This window comes from Vulpes vulpes, chromosome 1, assembly GCF_048418805.1.
Source record: "Vulpes vulpes isolate BD-2025 chromosome 1, VulVul3, whole genome shotgun sequence".
NCBI lineage: Eukaryota > Metazoa > Chordata > Mammalia > Carnivora > Canidae > Vulpes > Vulpes vulpes.
The window spans coordinates 196,416,024-196,438,689 of record NC_132780.1 but is presented as its reverse complement, the minus strand read 5'-3'; the positions used below and the strand labels follow the sequence as shown (position 1 = coordinate 196,438,689).

At 37.5% G+C, this 22,666-nt stretch overlaps 1 protein-coding gene across 5 annotated transcripts in view; it reads left to right on the top strand.

Annotated features, from left to right (window-relative positions):
• Positions 1–18,821, top strand: part of REV3L (REV3 like, DNA directed polymerase zeta catalytic subunit) — a 179,356-nt gene extending 160,535 nt beyond the window's left edge. For all 5 annotated transcript variants that reach the window (XM_026005812.2, XM_026005811.2, XM_072739059.1 and 2 more), the window contains 6 exons: positions 2,913–3,027; positions 6,891–7,028; positions 8,568–8,758; positions 9,422–9,668; positions 11,364–11,573; positions 17,691–18,821. In XM_026005812.2, coding sequence (XP_025861597.1) covers positions 2,913–3,027; positions 6,891–7,028; positions 8,568–8,758; positions 9,422–9,668; positions 11,364–11,573; positions 17,691–17,831 — 1,042 coding nt within the window. In that variant the 3' untranslated portion in view covers positions 17,832–18,821. The remainder of the gene's footprint in view (positions 1–2,912; positions 3,028–6,890; positions 7,029–8,567; positions 8,759–9,421; positions 9,669–11,363; positions 11,574–17,690) is intronic.
• Positions 18,822–22,666: the final 3,845 nt, after the last annotated feature.

Sequence of the window (22,666 nt, the reverse complement as noted above, 5' to 3'; positions counted from 1 at the left end):
AGAAGTTTGGTAATTATACCTCAAATCAAACATACCCTTAGCATATGACTTAACAATTCTACTCCTGGATAGTTACCTAAATGAAATTTAAATTTAGGTCCACACAAAGACTTGATACAAATGTTTATTGCAGCTTTATTTATAATAGTCCAAAACCACAAACAATACAAATTTCCACCAAAGGGTGAATGAATAAACAAACATGGCATATCTATACAATGGAATACTACTCGGCAATAAAAAAGGAATCAGTTACTGTTACTTCAGCAACATAGGTAAATCTCAAAAATATGCTGAAAGAAGCCAGACATAAGAGAGTACACACGGTATGGTTCCATTAATATGAAATTCTTAGAGGGGGGGAAAAAACACCTAATCTATAGTAATGAAAAGCAGGTCTTCTGTTGCCTATGGCCAGGAGTGGAGAATTATTACAAAAGAGTACAGGGGAATTTTGGGGGGTGATGAAAATTTCCTTAGTGTTTTAAGGCTATCATAGATTTAGTGGCTTAAACAACAGAAATTTACTTTCTCATAGTTCTAGAGGCTTGAACTTCAAGATCAAGTGTTGGGAAATACTTGGGAAAAGTATTGGGAAAAGGTTTCTCTTGAAGCCTCTCTGTTTAGCTTGCAGGTGGTCACCTTCTTTCTGTGTCTTCACATGACCTTTCCTTTGTTCATGAGCATGCCTGGTGTTCTTGTATATTCAGGTATTCCCTATTTACAACACCAGTAACAGTAGGCTCATCCTAACCACCTAAGTTAGGGCCTCCTTTTAACTTAATCACCTCTTTAAAGGTCCTATCTCCAAGTATACTTGGATTCTGAGGTACTGGGGTTAGGGCTTCAGCATATGAATTTTAGGGGGACCCAATGCAGCCCATAACAATTCTGTGCATTTGTCAGCATGGAACTGTACACTTAAGATGTATTCGTTTTATTATATGCAAATTATATCTCAGCAAAGTTGATTTTTGAAAATCTTTCAAAAGGAGATTTTAAAATCTATTTTAAAAATAAAGCTTTATTGATTAAATCAGATGGGCCTAACAAAAAAATATTATAGAAAGCTTCAAGTGTTTCAGAGTATACTAAAATTTAGATCTTAATCTAAATTTTATTTTATTTTAAAGATCTTAATACTGAATAAATATTCATTTTTCTTAAGCTTTTCATATCATACTCTAAATACTATCTCCAGTATTGGCAAAGCAAGAGCTTTTCCAAAGAAACCATCCAAATGAGATTTAAAGTCCAATATAAAAACATTTAAGAAATATGAGATTGGTTTATGTGGCCCCAAGACTAGGAATAAGAATCTTAAGGTCATGTTTCAAAATATTTTTCATTTCTACTATTTAATATCTTTCCATTAAAATTATAAGTGAAGGGGCGCCTGGGTGGCTCAATCAGTTAAACATCTGACTCTTGATTTCAGCTCAGTGTGGAGTCTGCCTGAGATTTTTCTTTCCCTCTCTGCCCTTCCTCCCTCCCTCCCTCCCTTTCTCTCTCTCTCTCTCTCTCTCCAAATAAATAAAATTTACAAAAAAATTATATGTGAAGATCAACTTTATAATCTCCCTTTTTAAAATATATTTATTGACCATTATTTCTGTTAGTCACAGATTGTGCTATTTTAAAGTTAACTAGATTATGTTAGAGAAAAATACCCAGTGCTTTTAGTTTTTTGGTTTTGTGGTGTTTTTTGTTGTTGCTTTTTTTGGGGGGGGGGGGTATGATTGATTGATTGATTGATTGATTGATTGATGAGAGACACAGAGAGAGTGAGTCAGAGACCTAGAGGGAGAAAAGCAGGTTCCCTGCAGGGAGCCTGATGTGGGACTCAATCCAAGGACCCCGGCCGCCGGGATCACATCCTGAGCCAAAGGCAGACATTCAACCACTGAGCTAACCAGGTGTCCTGGTATTTTTTTTTTATTGGGGTTTTTATTGTTTTTTGTTTTATTTTTTGTATTGCAGGTTTTTATTTATATTAGAAATCCTTCATTCTTGACCTGCATATACTGCCGTTGGAATTGTACATTAGAAATAATGTTTCCAAAAACCAGATTGACCATATCTTTCAAAAAATATTTTTAGTGTATACCATTTACCCAGAAATTTCACTGATAGAAATTTGTTCTAAGCATACAATGTAAGTTCTTTCTATATAAAAGATATTATGCTAGGAGAGGTATGCCAAATTATCATATATGAAATATTAGCAAAAGAATTTAACCAAATTTCAATGATGGAAGTTTAGTTAAATTATAATCTACCCATACATTGAAATATAGTACAACTGTTAAAATAATGTAAAAGAACTAAGTGACATGGGAATGTGTTAAGATGTACAATTAAATGAAAGGAGAAAATTATCCAACAATAATGATCTGTGATCCCAAATGAGAAGAGATTTACAGGTATACCCAGAAAGGTTTGTAGTACCTTTTTTCTGAATGATAAGATTAGGTGGTTATTACTCTTTATGTTTTTTTCTAGCATTTCTTCAGTGAACATATATTACAAAATATATGTGTGTCTTTTTTAAGCTGGGTGGTTCTAGAAGGAAATTTCCTCCCATATCACAAGTAATCTTTATAATCACATTCTCTCTTATTTTATGACTGATGTAATTTTATGTTCTATGAAGCCATTATTGTCTAGGAATCACTCCAAGACGTTTTTGGCAGCTCTGATAGCTGAACTGATCTGAGGTAGCCAAACTAGAAATGTTAGATGTGTTAAAGATCTGTAATAAGATATACAAGGAAAGTGTAGTACAACTAGAAAGCAACTTAATAAGGAAGAGTAAGGGGGGTAAAGTTCTTTGGTATTAGACTGTTAGCCAGAAAAGTTACTCTTGATGAAATTTTTTGTTACAATGACTTCCTTGTTTTTAATCCTCTTAGTATGTTTGTGCTACTGAAAGGAGCCACTAAGGAGCAGTCTTTTAAGATTGGTCAGGAAATTGCTGAAGCTGTAACTGCTACCAATCCTAAACCAGTGAAATTGAAGTTTGAAAAGGTAAGAGAAATGTAATTAATGCTAGTAAGCACATAAAATTCACATACCTTCTAGAGATTTTGGACTTGCACAATACATTTTTAGAATCAATAACAGTATATGGGTCTACAAGGTGTTAAATTATTTTCCCTTAGTCTTGTGCAATTTTCTCAAAAATTTTTTAGTAATGTCTTTAAAGAAAAAGGTTGTTCCAGTTGACTATTACTGTGTAACAGACCACACCCAAACTTAATGGTGTAAAACAGTTACCCTTTTTATTATGCTTACAGATTTTATGGGTCAGGAATTCAGAAAGGGTACTGCATAGCTGGTGTTGCTCCACAATGCCTAGGTCCTTAGCTAGGAAAACTTAAAGGTTGAATGAAGGTGATCCAGCCAACAGCTAATGGCTGAAATCACCCAAAGCTTTGCTCACTCTAATGTCTAGGGGTTGATGCTGACTCCTCTTTGGCACATCATCTAAGGCTGTCAGCTGGGACGCCTACACTGACTGGTCTTTCCCTGGGACATGTGTTCTTCCTCATAGCATTATGGGACTGAGTTCCAGGAATGAGCATCCCAAAGAAAAACAGACAAAAGCTGTTTTGCTTTTTATGACCTTGTCCCAAAGTCACATAGCCTGTCTAGATTTCAGAGAGAACATAGACTCCCATCTCTTAACGGGAAGAATGTCAGAGTCACACTTGTTAAGACCATGTAGGATGGCAGATATTATTTCTTTGGACAATACAGTTTGCCATAAGGACCTTAGATTTTTCACTTTTACTTTAGATATCAAATATGTATTTAGTTCTTTCTATATAAAAGATATTATGCTAGGAGAGGTGTGCCATGCAAAGAAGCATAAGACCCAATCCCACTCTCTAAGAGCCAGTAACCTAAAAGGAAAGATTAGACTCTTTTATTTTTAACTTACAGAAGTCTCATGAGAGCAGTCTCCCTAAACACTGCAAGAGCACAAATAAAAGTCCTCCTGGGCTGGATGGGGAAACTACGTAGGAGGTAATATTGCTCCTGTGCAATATTGCTCACTGTGCCTCAGAAAATAGTTAGAATTTCAGTAGGCAGCAATGGGGCTGCAGTCATTCTGCATAGAAGAAAATGGTATATAGGAGAATATGGAGTTGGAAAAGTATAATATGGGAACATAGAGTACAGGGAGAGTGTCTTGAATACCAAGCTAAAGTATTTAAACTTGATTAAGAAAAGTTTATCAAACAAGAGCATGACATGATCAAAGCTGTGTGGGGAGGACTGGCCCCACAGTGGTATACAGGATGGATTGGGAAGAGGAGAATCTCAAGATAGGATGCAACCTGTATAGCCTGAACTAGGGAAAATAAAGGACAACTCAAGGGATTGAGAAAGAAGGATGAGTAGGAGTTTAAAGTGGTTAATTTAAGAGAACAGGTGTGAAAAGGGTAAAAATACCTACTTTGAAGCAAGAATTGTGTTTGGAGGACTGGATATGGATCTGCCTTGAAGAGTGAGCATTCTAATTGGTGCAGAGACGGGGAGAACGGCTAGAAAACAGAGTGCTGTCCTAGAAGTATAGACAACGTGCCTTGGACACTCAACCCATCTGGCAAAGTGAAGAGCATGACATTCTTAGAAAATAACACCAGACATGAAAATGTACCTGATATACAGATCATAGACCTTAACATAAAAGCAAAAACTGCAAAACTTCTTAAAGAAAATAAACATTTCTTTAAAAAATAAACAGTTAAGGATTATGATTTATATGTTCATGAATATTGGTCTGTAGTTTTTTTCTTGCTGGCTTTGGGACCAAAAAAAAAAAAAAAAAAAACTAGTTTCATAAAATGAGTTGGAAATGTTTCCATGTATGTAAGGTTAATACAATTATTTCTTTCTTAAATGGTTGATGGAATTTACCAGTGAAGCTCTTTGGTCCTGACATTTTATTGGGAGTGGAGGGCATAAATTTTTAATGACAAATTAAACATCTTTAATATATATTGAAATATTCAGATTTTCTTAGGCCAGTTTTGATAACTTGCAGTTGTTCAAAGGAATTTGTCCATTTCTCCTAGGTTATCAGATTTAGTGGCATGAATTATTTATATATGCTTACTGTGATTTTGAGATCTATAAGATCTTTAGTGGCATCCCTCCTTTCAGTTTTAATATTGATAATTTGTTTTTTCTTTTTTCCTTAATCAGATGATCAATCTAGATAGAGGTTTATCCATTTACTGAACTTTTTTGAAGAACCATTTCATTAATTTCCATTCCTTACTATTTCTTTCCTTTTACTTACTTTGCGTTTAGTGTGCTTTTCTTTTCCTATCTTCTTAATTTAGAAGTTTGAATCGTTGATATTAAATATTTTTTAATGTAAGTATTTTAAGATACACCTTTCCTTCTAAATACTACTTTAGCTTCGAATTTTGGTATCTTGTATTTTCATTATTCATTTGTTTCAGTGATAAAGACTTACATGTCATTTAGAATTGTATTAAGTTCCAAACATTTAAGGATATTCTAGAAATATTTTTGTTACTATTTCTAATTTAATTCCATTGTGGTCAAAAAACACACTCTGTATGATTTTAATGCTTTTAAGTTTATTGAAATTTGTCCTTTGGTCCAGCCTATGGCCTATCTTAGTGAATATTCCCCGGTGACCTTAAAAGCTATCTATATTCTGCTTATTGAAATGTCCTATAACTGTTACTTAGGTTAGTAGTGGTGGTATTGAAGCCTTCTTAATGATTTTTTGTCAATTTCTAAGAGTTGCTAAAGTCTCTAAGTGTATAATCATGGATTTCCATGTTTCTTCCTTGTTATCCTGCCAATTTTTATTTCATACATTTTGAAGTTTTCTTATTAAGTATGTACACATTCAGGATTATCTTCTTGATAAATTGATACTCATATTTTTGATATTTTTCTTGAAATCTGCTTTTTTGGTATTAATATAACCACTCTAGCTTTGCTTTGATTAGTATTAGCATGTGTATCTTCTTCCATTTTTATTTCTAACCTTTCTATGTCCTTACATTTAAAGTGTACTTTTAGTAGTTTATTGCTGTGTCTCACCTTTTGATCAGATCCAATCTGATCACTTCTGCCTTTTAATTGGGATGTTTAGACTCTTTACATTTAGTGCAATTATTGATAAAGCTTGGGGACAGAGGAAAGGACCGATTGGTAGCATTAAGAGGATGGAGGGCACACAACGATTAATCTAGAAACTTACCCAGTAGATTAATCCATGCAGCGTTGTTCACTGGAACACTATTTATAATACCAAAAGATTGGAAACATCCTAAATGACTCACAGTAGTAGGTAACTAGTTAAATAAATTTCGATACCCTCCCATAATTGACTACTGTGTATCTACAAAATAAACTTAGCTTTCTGTACTAGGATGGGATGCTCACCAATATACATTATTATTAAGTTAAATAAGCAAAGTACAGAATGACATATAATGTAAGCTGCCATTATGTGTATAAGTTTCTCTGGAAGGGTACACAGGAAATCAAGAATAGAGGATGCCTCCAGGGCAGGAAAGTAGAGGTAGGAGGACCAGGGCTTTTCATCGTATATTCTCTTATAACTTTAATTTTGTACTTAAAACTTTTAAATATGTAGGTGTTGAAGTAATTCAATTGTTTAAATAGATACGATTGATGGCTTTTGAGAGAACAGTGCCAGCTACAGCAGGGACAAAATTTGGTAGTGCATACAAAGGAGTTGAGTGGTTAGAAAGTAAAGACAGCTCATTTTGTGTGTAATTAATATTTGGTTAAAGAGAGAAAAAGACATAAAAATAAGATATCCATGGTAGGGGAAAATGGTTATTGAGAGGCATTTTGTTAACCCATTGCAGGTATATTTGCCCTGTGTCTTACAAACAAAAAAGAGGTATGTGGGTTACATGTATGAAACACTGGATCAAAAGGACCCGGTATTTGATGCAAAAGGAATAGAAACAGTCAGAAGAGATTCCTGCCCTGCTGTTTCTAAGGTAAATTTTATTTATCTTGTTTTCATCTTTAAGAAATAAGTAGCTAAGGAATCTGGTGAAAATCCTTAAGCACACATCACGGTGCCCCCCCCCCCCCCCCCCCCCCCCCCCCCCCCGCGCAGCCTCAGTGACTATGTATAACTATCAGTGGAGGAACTATATGTGATTTGTGAAAATTTCATTACTAATGAAAAGAACTTACTTGATTTTAGTCCTTAGTTTCTGACTTCTTCCCATGCCTTACTTTTTATCACAATTACTAAAAAATAACACATGAACTTGATAAGAATTTCTGATCTATCACCTGGAGATGATAATATGTTATCATATAACAACACTCAAAACCTAGGGAGCAGGATAAAGAATCTAGGGACAGAATAATTTTATAAGTAATCCATTCTAGATAAACTGAAATTTTATTTACTTGAATGATTAAATACTAGTTAGAAGGATTTCTGAACAGTAGTACCATAAATTACCTAAATTTCTCAACCACAGTAATTTTAACCATATTTTATACTTTTTCTCTATTCAGGCCCAGATTCCTTCTATAATAAACCAAAAATAAGTAGTATAAATGGAACAGTACTCTACACACTGAGTTCTATAAGGGTATAAAAAGCACAATAGATTGTTGTCAGTGTCAGTATATTATGCTATATATATATATAATGTTATGTGAATTTGAAATATTATTTAATACTAGTTTCTGGAAGAGATATCATCCAATGCATTCTTTCTCCGAGGGTGGAATCATACTTAAGCCAAATTAGCAAAACTAAGTGAGTAAATATGTATTGGTTTCAGTATTCATAAGATATAGAACTTTCACTTAGAACTAATTTAATTCAATCCACTACATATATCTACTGCATGTCGGTCATTTACTAGTAGAAACATTTCTAGCATAGAAAATTCCATCACAGGGCAGCCCTGGTGGCTCAGCGGTTTAGCGCCGCCTTCAATTCAGGGTGTGATCCTGGAAACCCGGGATTGAGTCCCACATCAGGCTCCCTGCATGGAGCCTGCTTCTCCCTCTGCCTGTGTCTGTGTCTTTCATGAATAAATAAATAAAATCTTCTTAAAAAAAGAAAAGAAAATTCTATTGCAGCTAATATATACTTATTGACACTATGAAAAAGCAAAAGGCTGATTTTGATTTCACTGCTTGGTGATATGACACTTAAACTTTTGTCTGTCCACCTGAGTCTATAACAGGCCAAAAAAAAAAAAACAAAAAACACGTAATTATGTCTGGCTTCTTGTGCTTAAGTGTTTCATGTTACACTTTACCTAGCAAATGTTTTATTTGCACGTTATTTTGATATGTTCCTCAAACTACATGATATTCTATTTTTAGAAATAGCAAACTATATAAGATCTCCAAAATTCTTTAATTTTTATTATCCAGTTACTATAAATAGCCAATTGTTTAGGTAGATGGGCAAATTGCCCAGTAGTTACATAATTGAAAATATAACAATGATGAAATGTACTAGGGGATATTTTTATGAGCATATCCTTTTTTTTTTTTTTAAGATACTTGAGCGTTCTCTAAAGCTGCTATTTGAAACAAGAGATATAAGTTTAATTAAACAGTATGTTCAGCGACAATGTATGAAACTTCTGGAAGGAAAAGCCAGCATCCAAGATTTTATCTTTGCCAAGGAATACAGAGGAAGTTCCTCTTATAAACCTGGAGCTTGTGTGCCAGCCCTTGAACTTACAAGGTAATGATGCACACAACAGCACCACTCTCAGTACCTACCAAGTGTAGTCCTGGGATTCTGAATGGTTTGGAATAGATAAAGACAGCTAGTTCATAGTTTCTTCACCTGTCCAGAAGAAGCCTCACTAAAGATAAATAAAAGCTCTCCCATACTTTTTAAACTCCGAAGAAGAAAAAGGAACTCCTCTTCTGGGCTTCCCTTGAGAAACTATATTTGGTGGAATCATAATCTGGTACAGAGCTTGAATTGTTTATCCACATCAAAATCACCAGTTAGTCTTTAATGTGGATCTACCAAAGCACTTAGATGATATCATTCTAAAATCAGATCATCTAACCAGCTAAAATTTATGATAGTTAAAGTTCTTAAAATTTAAGAACTATTTATGATAGTTCTTCCTCTTAGGAGATAGAAAACATTTTAAGCTAGTTGATATCTGGCAACTCTTACTGTTTTTCAAGTAGCAATGACTTACAGAGTAAATTTGAAGTTCTTATATCTGCTTGGTGCTAAGTCAAGTGCATAGAGGCCTCAGAAAAGTTGTAACTCTAACTTCAAGGTACTCCTCGTACTCTCATGGTTTCATAATTGTTTCTTACTTAATTTTCTGGTAAGATGCCTTTATAACAGTTTTTGAGTGAATATTTATGTGAATTTAAATAGGAAAATGCTTACTTACGATCGGCGCTCTGAGCCTCGAGTTGGAGAGCGAGTGCCATACGTCATCATTTATGGGACCCCCGGAGTACCACTTATCCAGCTAGTGAGGCGCCCAGTGGAAGTGCTGCAGGACCCGACTCTGAGACTGAATGCCACTTACTACATCACCAAGCAAATCCTGCCACCCCTGGCAAGAATCTTCTCACTTATTGGTATTGATGTCTTCAACTGGTATCATGAATTACCAAGGGTAAGCTTACTAAACAGTATACCTGTCCTGTGACTGTAAAGAGAATTCATTTGCAATTTCCAGTAGAACTAAAGATTTCATTTATGTGCTATGAGAAGTAACACAGATGCTCTGTTATCCTAAACTGGCAAAAGTGCCACACTCTTCTGATTTCCTAAAAGAAACAATTTTAAGTTTTCTACAAACACCTTCCCAGTTTCTGTCACATTGGCCAAATTACAGGATATTAAAATAAATTCTGCAACTATTTCAGTGGTAAACAGTTAAGTAAAAAATAACTCATAATAAACTCATAATAATTCATAATAAAAAGTAAATGAAGGAAGGTAAAAAATTCCTTCAAAATGGGTATTTAAGAAATGTATATAGTATGTAGTATCTAGACATAGTGCTAAAGAAATCAGACTAAAGAAATAATGTTAAAAGAGCATTTTGCTAAAGTAAAACCTGGAACTTGGAATCTGGGCCAAGGGAGTTTGGCGTAACTCGCAGCTCACTGGAAGCCTGAAGGAGCAATCTGTGGCTGGCTCACAATCTGGGATACATTAGTCTCAGAGAAGAGCAGTTTATATCTGCTGTTTGGAATTGGACCTGCTCAGTCATTTGCTGTTATCTCAGACTATAAAAGACTAATAGCATTTCAGGCAAACTTGTAAAAGTTGATCTTCAAATTACTTTACCTTCTCAACAAGCACATGTGGCCTCAAAGGATAGAATAAGATAGAAACTGAGGTTGAAGCTGTGCTGGCTGAAGTCTGTCATGTCGTGTCCTGGCTCTGCACCAGAAAGCTAGGACTACTTTTCATCAGCAGGAAGATTGTTAAACCAATGGCAATCGCAAGAAGCTGACCTAGTAACTTTTATGCAAAGTGATTAGAAGATACCAAGAGAAGACCAAGGGTATAATCACGACATGATAATGTTATTTCAGTGTCAAAAGAAGACAGATCTCTGAGACCAGGATTAACTTCAAATGAAGAATGCTTAGGTGACACATATCTAATTACATTTGGAATGCTCCACATTTACATTTGCTTGAATTTTGCACCCTACTGCCTAACAAGTTATTTTTAGCCTTCTACTTGCCTTGTTTCCACAGCCCAGTTTTGTAGGCTTAAACAGAATCCACTCTCAACCTGAATTTCTACTATTGTCTTCTCTAATCTCCAGTGTCCTGTATGATCTCATGTATCTGTATATCTCAACCAAAAAACTGTGTAGCAGACCATTTTTTTCCCCAAAACAAATATATATATATAGATATACATATAGATATATGTATATAGATAGATAGATATCTGATGACATTAACACTTAAGTTCTGTGAAAGGAAGCATTTTGTTCATTTCTGTAGCCCCATTATCTAGAACAGTACCTGACATATAGTAGCTACTCAGTATTTGTTAGATGAATGAAATAATGCCTTACAAAGGTTTTGTAAACCTGTAATTAGCATGACAGCAACTCAGCTGTGAAGCTGGATCAGACATTTTTTAAGGTTTTCATTTTAATTCCAATATGGTTGACATTACAGCATTCTTTTAGTTTCAGGTATACAATATATATATAGTGATTCAACAATTCTATCCATTACTCAGTGCTCATTATAATAAGTGTCTTTAATCCTAATCATCCATTTCACCCATCCCTCAACCCATCTCCCTGAGACTTATTTCTGAATTGCTGTGTTTATAGATCCAGAAAGCCACCAGCTCCTCTCGAAGTGAACCTGAAGGGCGAAAAGGCACTATTTCACAATATTTCACTACTTTACACTGTCCCGTGTGTGATGACCTAACCCAGCATGGCATCTGTAGTAAATGTCGGAGCCAACCTCAGCATGTTGCAGTCATCCTTAACCAAGAAATTCGAGAGTTGGAACGTAAACAGGAACAACTTGTAAAGGTATGACCTTATTTGAAAGAATCCCAAGCAATCTGATTCTTTAGGGAAATGTCAGTGCTTGAGATACAGTTTGAGATACGAAACTGGTGTGAAAGTGGAATAAAGGTTCTAAGTTAATAAATTTTAAAATATTAAAAATATCATAATTGAACTAAATTATTTAAAGATGGCTTGATTTTGGATACTAACCCTTTATCAGATATGTCATAGGTTGCCTTTTAGTTTTGTTTCATAATTTATTTTTGTTTTTATGGAATAGTGTATTGTGTTTATTAAAACTTAGAACTACAATGTTCTATCCAATTTCTTTTATAATAGAATTTTTTTTAAAGGAAGTACCAATTTCTCTATCATATCTACTTAATATTCTCCCAAAAATCTGGTTGTCCTAGAGAATTCCTCATAAACTTGGAATGTTCACAGGTCTGAGAGTCCAGATAGAAAATAGTTAACATGATTGAGTCTTAATCTACGTCAGAGAACTCTTACAAATGAGCAAACTGACACAGAGGGGTTAAGTAATTTGCCCTATGTGACACTGCTAATGAGCAGCCAGGCTGCAATACAGACATAAAAGGCAGGGATGATTTTTCAAATGTGGGAAAGCTAGCAGCAACAGAAGTCTCTTGGAATAAGTTGGAAAATCTGAAGAAAAATTATCTAGCACATATTTTAAGAACAAAGTAGTATATTTCTTAAAGGAATGATTATTGTATCTTATACCATCATATTTCATGTGACATTTTTAGCTTTAAGACTAGAGAAAAAAAAAAAAGACTAGAGAAAATTCTGGAGTGGAGTTTGTTTTGTTCTGTCTTATTTTAGAAGAGCAATATATAAAGTTATTGAAATGTTTGAAAACCAGCCAAAATCATCAAGAGGCAGTGTGATTTAGTGGAAATGAATCAGGCTGATAATAAAGACATCAGGATTCTAGTTTGGACTTCATAATATTGTCCTTGTCCTTTGGCCTGTTTTATCAGAATGCTCTTCGAGAGGCCCCATCTAGCTGCAGCATCGTAAATTCTTTTATACAATCATTCCTCGCAGTCCTAATGTGATCCAGACCCGTGTGTGAAGGCCAGGCTTGTGTGAAGGCCAGGCTCCGCACCTTGTCCTCAGGGTAAAGAAGCCTTTGAACCAAGATAGAGTATCAGTCCACAACTTCTTAGTCAAACTTAGCTGCCATGAAGGTGAACGGGAAAGAAACCGTGTCTTAGGAGACTAGGCTCTTAAGAATTTGAATATCACATAGATGATTAAGGGTTGATAAAGCACAGACTATTTATCCTGCACCATTCTAACTGCTATAGTTTGTACCGGCAGAAAATTCTTATGTTTTAGAGAGGACAGCCAGTCATCCAGAGTCCGTTAAATAGACTCATTAAGGAAGGTAGAATCATAAATGTATGATTATTTTGATGCAACCACAGAAGTCTAGCTTGTTGAAATAAGTTGATTTTTCCCTCTCCCTTGCACCTCCTAAGTAGTTCTTAAATACCCTCATTTTCCTTCTTCCCTTCTGTTATCATCCTAGTCCAAACCGCCATTCTCGCTCCTAAACTACAACAGCCTCCTACCCACACCCTCTGCCATGGTCTCCATTCTTTAAAAAAAAAAAAAAATTGGGGCAGCCTGGGTGGCTTCGTGGTTTAGTGCCTCCTTCAGCCCAGGGCAAGATCCTGGAGACCCAGGATTGAGTCCCACGTCAGGCTCCCCGCATGAAGCCTGCTTCTCCCTCTGCCTGTGTGTGTGTGTCTCATCAGTAGATAAGTAAAATCTTTAAAAAAAAAAAAAAATGTATTTCTTTGAGAGAGGAGAGTGTGCATGTGCAAACAGGAGGGGCAGAGGGGAGAGAGAGAAGCAGACTCTGCTGAACGCAGAGCCGAACCCTGGGCTCAGTCTCACGACCCTGAGACCATGACCTGAGCTGAAATCGAGTTAGAGGCTTAACCCACTGAGCTACCCAGGCGTCCTGTCTCCATTCTTGACACTAGCTAGAGTGATATTTTAAAAGTACAAGTCTGGTGCTTTCTCTCTCTCTGATAAAATTCAGACTCCTTAGTATGCTTTATACGTCCATCTCCGTTCTGGTGCCTGCCTGCAACCTCTCCGTCAGATTGCTCGCCCATCTCCCTGTTAACACTACGCTCCATGCATACCATACTGACGTCCTTTAGGTCCTTGTACACACTTTAATTTCTCCCCTCTTCTGGCCTTTAAAAATCCTATTCCTTCTGTCCAGACTGCTTTCCTCTACCACCATTAATCATCATCTGTGAGGATCACCTTAAGCCTCTAGACCAGGTGAAGCACCCCCTGCAGTGAGTCCCTGCTGTAACCCCTTCTGCTTTGCTGTGGGGATGTGTATGCCTGTCTTCCCCCACTAAACAGTAGATGAGCCCAGTGAGGGTAGAGGCCCTGCCATTCTTCTGCTGCTGAGACGGCTGTGCTTGAGCAGAGGCCAGCCGTGATGGCAGTCTGTAAAAATCTATTGAATGAACGACCAACTTCCTGCTGAATGCATAGTTGGAGCCGCAGTATGTCACTGGAGTGATTTACCAACCAGTTTTCAGCCACTTTAATAGTTTCATGGTTCCAGTCAGTGCAATCACTGAAGTCACTGGGTGTTCCCAGCTTCTGTTTTATAGGTTGCTGCCCTGGTGATAGCAACCAACCCTCATAGAAAGTTCTCTTGTTGGCTTCTATTACAAGGCGCAAATGTGAGCAGGACCTCCAGAGCACCACTGAAGTCAAAGGCTGAGGTCTCTTCCCCCGACCTTCTATCTTCTGCCGTCAGTAAGATAAACTGCACTAGTTGGCACCATCAATTTAACTAGAACCCTCTGTTAATATTAGGTCTTATTTTATATTAAAATACAGTTGTTGGGGCAGCCCAGGTGGCTCAGCGGTTTAGCACCGTCTTCAGCCCAGGGCCTGATTCTGGAGTCCTAGGATCCCACATCAGCCTCCCTGCATGGAGCCTGCCTTTCCCTCTGCCTGTGTGTCTCTGCCTCTCTCTCTCTGTGTCTCTCATTAATAAATAAAATCTTAAATAAATAAATTGAATTAAATTAAATTAAATTAAATACAGTTTTGGGGGCACCTGGGTGGCTCAGCAGTCAAGCATCTGCCTTCGGCTCAGGATGTCATCCCAGGGTCTTGGGATCAAGTCCCACATCAGGCTCCCTGCATGGAGCCTGCTTCTCTCTCTGCCTGTATCTCTGCCTCTCTGTGTCTCTCAGGATTAAATAAAAAAATAAAATAAAATACAGTTGTCCTTTTTATCAGGATGACTTTATATATATTATTTGTTTGTTGTTTGTTTGGGAGGGAGTGAGAAAACAAAGAGGGAGTGGGGGGCACAGCAGAGGGAGAGGGAGAAACAGGCAACCTGCTGAGCAGGGAGCCAGACATGGGGCTCAATCCCAGGACCTTGGGAGCATGACCTTAACCGAAGGCAGATGCTTAACCAACTGAGCCATCCAGGTGCCCCAAAAATACAGTTTAAAAGAAGGGATGCTGTTTATAAATAAGGATGGTTCATCATCTTTCAAAAGATATTTTAAACTTTGAAGTTTTTTAAGAGAATTAAAATGTGTATGTCCTGTGTACTAATAATCTGTAGAAATATTCATAAAGCAGAAATTATAGAAGACATTATAAGAAATAGGAATATGAGTAATAGATTTCATATGCCTCTCAGCCCAAGAACAATCAGGTGATCAAAAAAGTACAGTTAGGGATCCCTGGGTGGCGCAGCGGTTTGGCGCCTGCCTTTGGCCCAGGGCGCGATCCTGGAGACCCGGAATCGAATCCCACATCAGGCTCCCGGTGCATGGAGCCTGCTTCTCCCTCCGCCTGTGTCTCTGCCTCTCTCTCTCTATGACTATCATAAATAAAAAAAAAAAAAAAAAAAAAAGTACAGTTATAGAAGATATAAACAACGTAAGGTAAACCTTATAATTATATATCAAACTCTGAAACCCAATATTATAGAACACAACTTTTTTCCCAAGCATTACAGAATATTAAAAAAACTGACCCTATCTTGTCTGTAAAGAAAGCTTTAATAGATTTAAAAAAGTTAGAAATATTACATTTTATCAGTACAGTGCTATAAAGCTAGTAATTCATCATAGACAGCCATAGCAGATCTCACAGAAAAATTCATCACCTTAAACACTTTTAATAATAAGCATGAATGAATGAAATTAGCATCTGAGGACACCTGGGTGGCTCCGAGGTTGAGCGTCTGCCTTCGGCTCAGGGCGTGACCCCGGGGCCCCGAGATCGAGTGCCACATCAGGCTTCCCACAGGGAGCCTGCTTCTCCCTCTGCCTGTGTCTCTGCCTCTCTCTGTGTGTCTCTCAGGAATAAGTAAATAAAATCTTTAAAAAAAAAAAAAAATTGCAGCATCTGATTGGCTTACTTTCATATTTTTTCAAAACTTCTCAAAGGATAGCAAAAAGAAAGGCTAAAGCAGACTTTTTTTTTAATGTCCACCTCCTTATGAGCTAAAAAGTTAAGTATCCAGGTTGTGGTGTTTCAGGTTTTAAACAAAAGCTGAATTGAGCTAGGGTGCTCAGGGTTTAAATCACCAGTAATGGATCTTGACACTAAACATTGAGTTAAATTTAAAGAGGCAAGTAATTCCATCCTAGCTTATTTATCAGATAAGCACAGAGTGCATAAATATTGATCCATTTGGCCTGGCACCTGACTACGGCTACAGCACATGGAGCTGCAATACAGAAGTTCTATATTTGGGAATAGATTGGAATCTCCTGGCATAGATTCCTTAGTGCAAGGCTTTCTAGCGAAACAGCCTCCTTAGTCTTCAGAGAGCTCCCTGCGTAAGTACAGTTTCTCAGCACTTGTCTTGGACAGTATCTTCATCTCGATACAGTGACCAGTGTGCTCCGGAAGACATGCCCTTTAATTGACTGGAAGATACTGGGGCAGAGAACAAAAATGCTGAGACCTCTCTAAAACAGAAGCTCTTTGATACAGATCAAAGAACTACCTAGAGCGTGTTTGATTTCCCTCCTAGAAGATCATCTTGAGGCGAGGCAGAGCTATTTGGCATCCATTTTGTAAATCACTTGGATAAACTATTCAAATAAAAAGTCCAGCCTGTATTTGCTTGACCCTTGGGTCCACACTAATATCCTTTTTAATTTTTTAGTATTTTTCATGTTTTACAATCTTTTTAATATATATGTGACTTGAGACTTTAAAATCCGATCATTGTGTTAGGACATTATAATGCTTCTCTGTAAAAATTGCCTTATTACCTTTAGATCAAATATTAAACATCAGAATCACTTACAGGCCCTAAAAAGTACAGATCCTTAGGCTCTTTCACCGGGGAGTTTCATTGGTGGGATGGGGCTCGGGTGTTAGTATATTCTTAAGCTCATATACACAGCACGGTATGAGAACTGCTGGTCTAGGCTACTATTCTCTGATTCCTATCTTTTGGTTTTTTTCCAAACTGACATTTTTTTTCTTTTCTGAAATAAGAAAAATGGATAACTTTTTTATTATTGACATCTGAAAAAATCTGAGTAATGTGGAAAAAAATAGTGTTTATATCTCATTTTAATGGTAATTGGGTAGCTTATTATGATCTTAATATCCCACTGACCCTTGAACAACATAGGGGTTGGGGTAATTACCCCCTCCCAGTCAAAAATCCACGTAGGAATTTTCATGTCCCAAAAACTTAATAGCCTCCTGTTGACCGGAAGCCTGACTGAGAACATAAATAGTTAACTCACATTTTGTATGTTACATGGATTATATACTGTGTTGTTAGAGAAAAACTTTTTTCTCTAGTTCATTTTAAATGTAAGAATTTTTTGACATTTGTAAGAGTATTGTAACAATTATAGTAGTGTACTGTGAAAGAAAAAAACAATCCGCATATAATGGACCTGTGCAGTTCAAACCCATGTTGTTGAAGGGGTCCTGTAATATCTGTCAGGGTAGGCTAAGCTTCAGAGATGAAAATTAATGAACCTTTCTGTAATGATTAAGTGTCATTTGTCTGCCAGTAAGCACATATACGTAGGAACTTTCCTCTTGTTTTATGTATTCCTCTTATACTTTCAGATATGCAAGAACTGTACAGGGTGCTTTGACCGACATATCCCGTGTGTTTCTCTCAACTGCCCAGTACTTTTCAAACTCTCCCGAGTAAATAGAGAATTATCCAAGGCACCATATCTCCGGCAATTACTAGACCAGTTTTAAATTGTCAATATCACAAAATTCCAGGTGCTATTTTTTTCAGTGTTTACCACTAAACTGTTGTGCATGGTGCTTTCTCAACTTTCATCGAGTCAAGTATGTTCACTGTCTATTATCTGAAGACTATGAAGGCTTTCATGCTAACTGAATTAAAAATTGTCCTTGTTGATCTCTGAATAGCTCACTTCTTACAATGTACAAATTCTTCATCCTTTTATAATGTATGTGTTGAATTTGCTCCAGTAAGTGTAACATCTTGTAAATCCATTTGAGTAGATCATATTTACTTCCCTGTGGAAGGAGCACTGAAAACCTCTTTAAAAAAAAAAAACAAAAAAAACAAAAAAACATTCGTGTGTTTTCCTTGAACTGTCTGTATCAAGACGTGTTACTTAGAGATACCCATTCACTTTATAATTTTGACTGCGAAATATTTTGTAAATACACTTTTTTACTTTTCAAACAACTGAGTAAAATAATGTGCAATGAATTTTATACAGATGATTTTCAAGTTGTTAGGTATATTTCCTCTAGGTTTTGCTTGACTCAAAGTAGAGTTGTTATTTTGATCAAACTGTGCAAACAATAGTACCATGTGTAGCATTTTGAAACGTTATTTTCTAAAACCGCTGTCTTGCTTTAGCTATTCCTGGGGCATTGTGAGGAACTGTGCAAAGACATTTTTGTTACAAACCTGTGGGCCTGTTGCAATACTTTAAAAATAAAAAATTTTATTCCATTTTTGCTTGTTTTGTATAGACATTTCTATTGCTTCTAAATATGCTTAAAATATTTTCTTTCCTTATGTACTGTACAGTTAATCTTATTTGCCATCATCTTGAACACAAAATGTGTATTTAGAATATTTGTATAACTGTATAAAATAAAAAAGGAATTATGTGGTCAGTGCATTGTTTTCTAAACTGGAAATCATTTTGTTTTAAAAGTCAATAATGGAAACCATATTAAAGTTGAATAAAAATATGAAATATGGCTGTGATTTTATCTTGCTATAAATGATATTCTCCATCTGTTTTATAAGCCTCTGTTGGTTACATCTTAACCCTACTCTTTTTTGAATTTTGATGCTGCAAATTCCCTGACCCAAGGATTGAGGATTTTAAATAAAGTAGCAGAAGTAGTCTAGAAAAAATTCAGCTCTCATCCTTTGTTTCTGTGTGCACTTTCATTAAGATACAATTACTTGTGAAGCCAGGACTTTCCAGAGGGAAAGCAATAACTACACTATTCCTTTTTAAAAATTAAATGCCCATTTTTTAAATAGAAAACAGTTCTTATTTTAACATAGAAAGCTTATCTGGTTATATACCAGAAAGAGATCTTCCGTTGCCAAGTCAGGACTGCCAAATACTGGGGGAATTCGCTTCTAGAAATTAGAATCAGAGAGATGCTTGCTTCTACCTTGCTTCTGCACATATTTCCCCGAAGTTCTGCAGAGACAAACCCCACTTCAAAGGATTTTGTGCGGGAGCCTGGGACTGGCCCTTAGAATTGGGATTTTCTTACCCTTGCATGGCAGTCGCTGGTGCCAGGAGTCCTACTCGCCACGGCCTTCTCAACAGAATAACCTCTCTCGAGCTCCTCGATACTGAGCACAGCCAGACTGGTCAGTGGTTATCAGACTGCGCGCCCCAGCTCCAGTTCCCCCCCATCCCGTGGGAAGTCTGCCCCGCGGACACTGTCCTCACGGTCTGTGGCCTAATTGCCTTTTAATGAGATTCATTTGCTGTTTCAGTAACTGTCATGAGTGTTGAAACTTGGCCTTATTTGACCAAAAAAAATATTTTGTAAGAAGCTTGCAGCACACTTTCAAAATCCTTTCCCTGCCTTTTCAATCAGCTGTTAACAGCTCTGTCACCCAGGCCACAGAAAGAAAACTTCATCTCTGAGTAACACTGGAGCGACAATGTCCTTAAATATCCCCGTAGGTTAAGACCTCATCTTCCCACCAGTGCCTTTCCCTAGACGTGAAGTATTAACAAAAGCGACTTACTGCCCCTGCAGACCCGGTTGGCAGTGGAAGGCAGGCAGGTGCTGAACCTGGAATGTTCCATTCTGTTAAGTGTCTGAGGAAGGCCGGTCCAATGGGGAAAACCTAAAGATGTGAACACAGGGCAGTTCAAGAACATTTAGGGGCGGAGTCCCATGAGGGCCGGGGCCACCTCTCCCTCAGCCTTGGCAGGTACACGGGCCCCACCACCAGGCACGCTGCTCTGATGACCTAAAATTCTCTTCCAGGGCTAGATTTTATGCAGGAAATTCTTAGAGCTATGTCATCTCGATCTTCCCATCTACTCTGCTTTCATTTCCGTAATAACCGACCTACAGGGATATTCCTTTAGGGCTTGTTGAATACGCTTTTAAGTTCATTTCTCAATTTCAGAGGAGTATTTCTTAAGATGTTTGCATATTTGATTTTATGAAGGAACGTGGCTGCAAATGGCATTAGGCTGTGCCAGGAACAGAGGAGCGCGAAGGCAGTGGTGCACAGGAGCTAGTTTTAGGCTACATATATCCCAGGCTCAGCAAGACTTGGAGGCCAGTGCCTGGTGTGCGCTCCGGGGACATGCCATAGCCCCTTGTCCATTTCCCCTGATAGGAAGAGATGCGTTGCCTTTAGCCATTTAGGGTTTCATAAAAGTGAATTAAATTTAATATCATTAGTGCCCCAGAGTTCTGCTTAATAAATAGCTTTTTACAAGAACAGTCATGAATGGTTTCTAGCATTTAAGGTCTGAGGAGGAAATCATAAGCACTGAACCCACTGTGTCTGGGTCTTGTTGCCCTGTCCGTACCCGCAGCTGTTATGTCACTTTGGCCAAGTTCCAAGAGTGGCTTATAGAACAGAAATGGGGGAATGGCTCGGATTTATAAAATCCGGTTCTGTGTATACCTGGGGAGGAGAGAATGTGACCAGGAAGATCGAGGAGGTGTTTTTAAATCAAAATGCCATCTTCTTGCCTGAATCTTCACCTGAACCTGCTACTGATGCCGTAGCAGGTGCCTTCATTGGAGGAAAGGACTGGGAGGTTCCAAGGGAATAGCAGGCCAGAACTAAGGAGACCCGTGCCCTTCTTTCTCATTATTCCTCTTGGGAATGCAACCTCTTGGAAAAGGCACTAATTTGGACATAGAGATTAGGAAGTTTAAAAACAATCATTCTTTGAAAACAGGATAATCCCACTTGCCCTGATTACTTGATGGAGGAATATGGGTGGAAAGTTACACAAATGCTAAAGTATTAGTTATTCAATATTTACTGAGAACCTAAGAGGTACCGTGAATTTTGCTCATCTAGAAATACCAAGATAATCCGCTATCCTCAAGTATGTCACAGTTAATTGGGAGAGACAGAAGTAATGACATTGGTTTCAAGAAGATAAAATAGATGCTTTTGCCTCTCTCTTCTATTGAATGAACCCCAACAAAAAAGAAAGCCAGTATTAGCGAACTCCAGAAAAGCTTAGGAACAGAAGACCCCAATTACTTAAAGGGACTGGGTAGACCTCATGGACCACTTTGACTCCTCATACCCAGGTGACCCACACACACACATACACACACACACACCGGTGAGTCCTACTCTAGTAAGAACCAGAGAGGCACTAAACTTGGAGACACTGGGCACAGATGGGGGCAGACCTAGATACACCCCAGACAGAGATTAACTGGAAGTCCACATCCTCAACAGTGAAGTGAGACCCTCTGCCCCACACCCTGCCAACGTGCAAAACACCAAAAGCCAAGTCTACATTCCTGTATCACTGTGTGCTGCTTTGGCTCATATTACAGTTGATAATATGTGCCGCCGACATTTGATGTCTGTCCATTAAATTCTATATATCACGAAGTCAGAGATCATGTCTGATGTGCTCCCCAACATTACCCACCACTAGCATAATACTCTCGGATGACTGATAAATAACTGTAGTTGAAAGGTTTAAACTGCCCACCTGGTGAAAAACTGACACTGATTCCCCTATGGCCAGGAACACGACAGGGATGTTTACTCTCACTACTATTATTTAACAAAGTACTAGAAGTCCTAGCCTCAGCAATCAGACGAGGAAGGAAAAAAAGACATCCAAATTGGTAAGGAAGAAGTAGAACTTTCACCATTTGCAGGTGACACGATGCTATATATATAAAACCCTAAAAACTCAACCAAAAAACTACTAGAACTGATAAATGAACTCAGTAGGGTTGCAGGATAAAAAAAATCAATATACAGCAATCCATTGTATTTCTACACACTAATAATAAAGGAGCAGAAAGAGAAGTTAAGAAAACAATCCCACTTTCAATTGAACCAAAAACAAAACCTAGGAAAAAACTTTTTTTTAATAAATTTTTTTATTGGTGTTCAATTTACCAACATACAGAATAACACTCAGTGCTCATCCCGTCAAGTGCCCCCCTCAGTGTCCGTCACCCAGTCACCCCCACCCCCCGCCCTCCTCCCCTTCCACCACCCCTAGTTCGTTTCTCAGAGTTAGGAGTCTTTATGTTCTGTCTCCCTTTCTGATATTTCCTACCCATTCTTCTCCCTTCCCTTATATTCCCTTTCACTATTATTTATATTCCCCAAATGAATGAGACCATATAATGTTTGTCCTTCTCCGATTGACTTACTTCACTCAGCATAATACCCTCCAGTTCCATCCACGTTGAAGCAAATGGTGGGTATTTGTCATTTCTAATGGCTGAGGAATATTCCACTGTATACATAGACCACAGCTCCTTTATCCATTCATCTTTCGATGGACACCGAGGCTCCGTCCACCATTTGGCTATTGTGGACATTGCTGCTATAAACA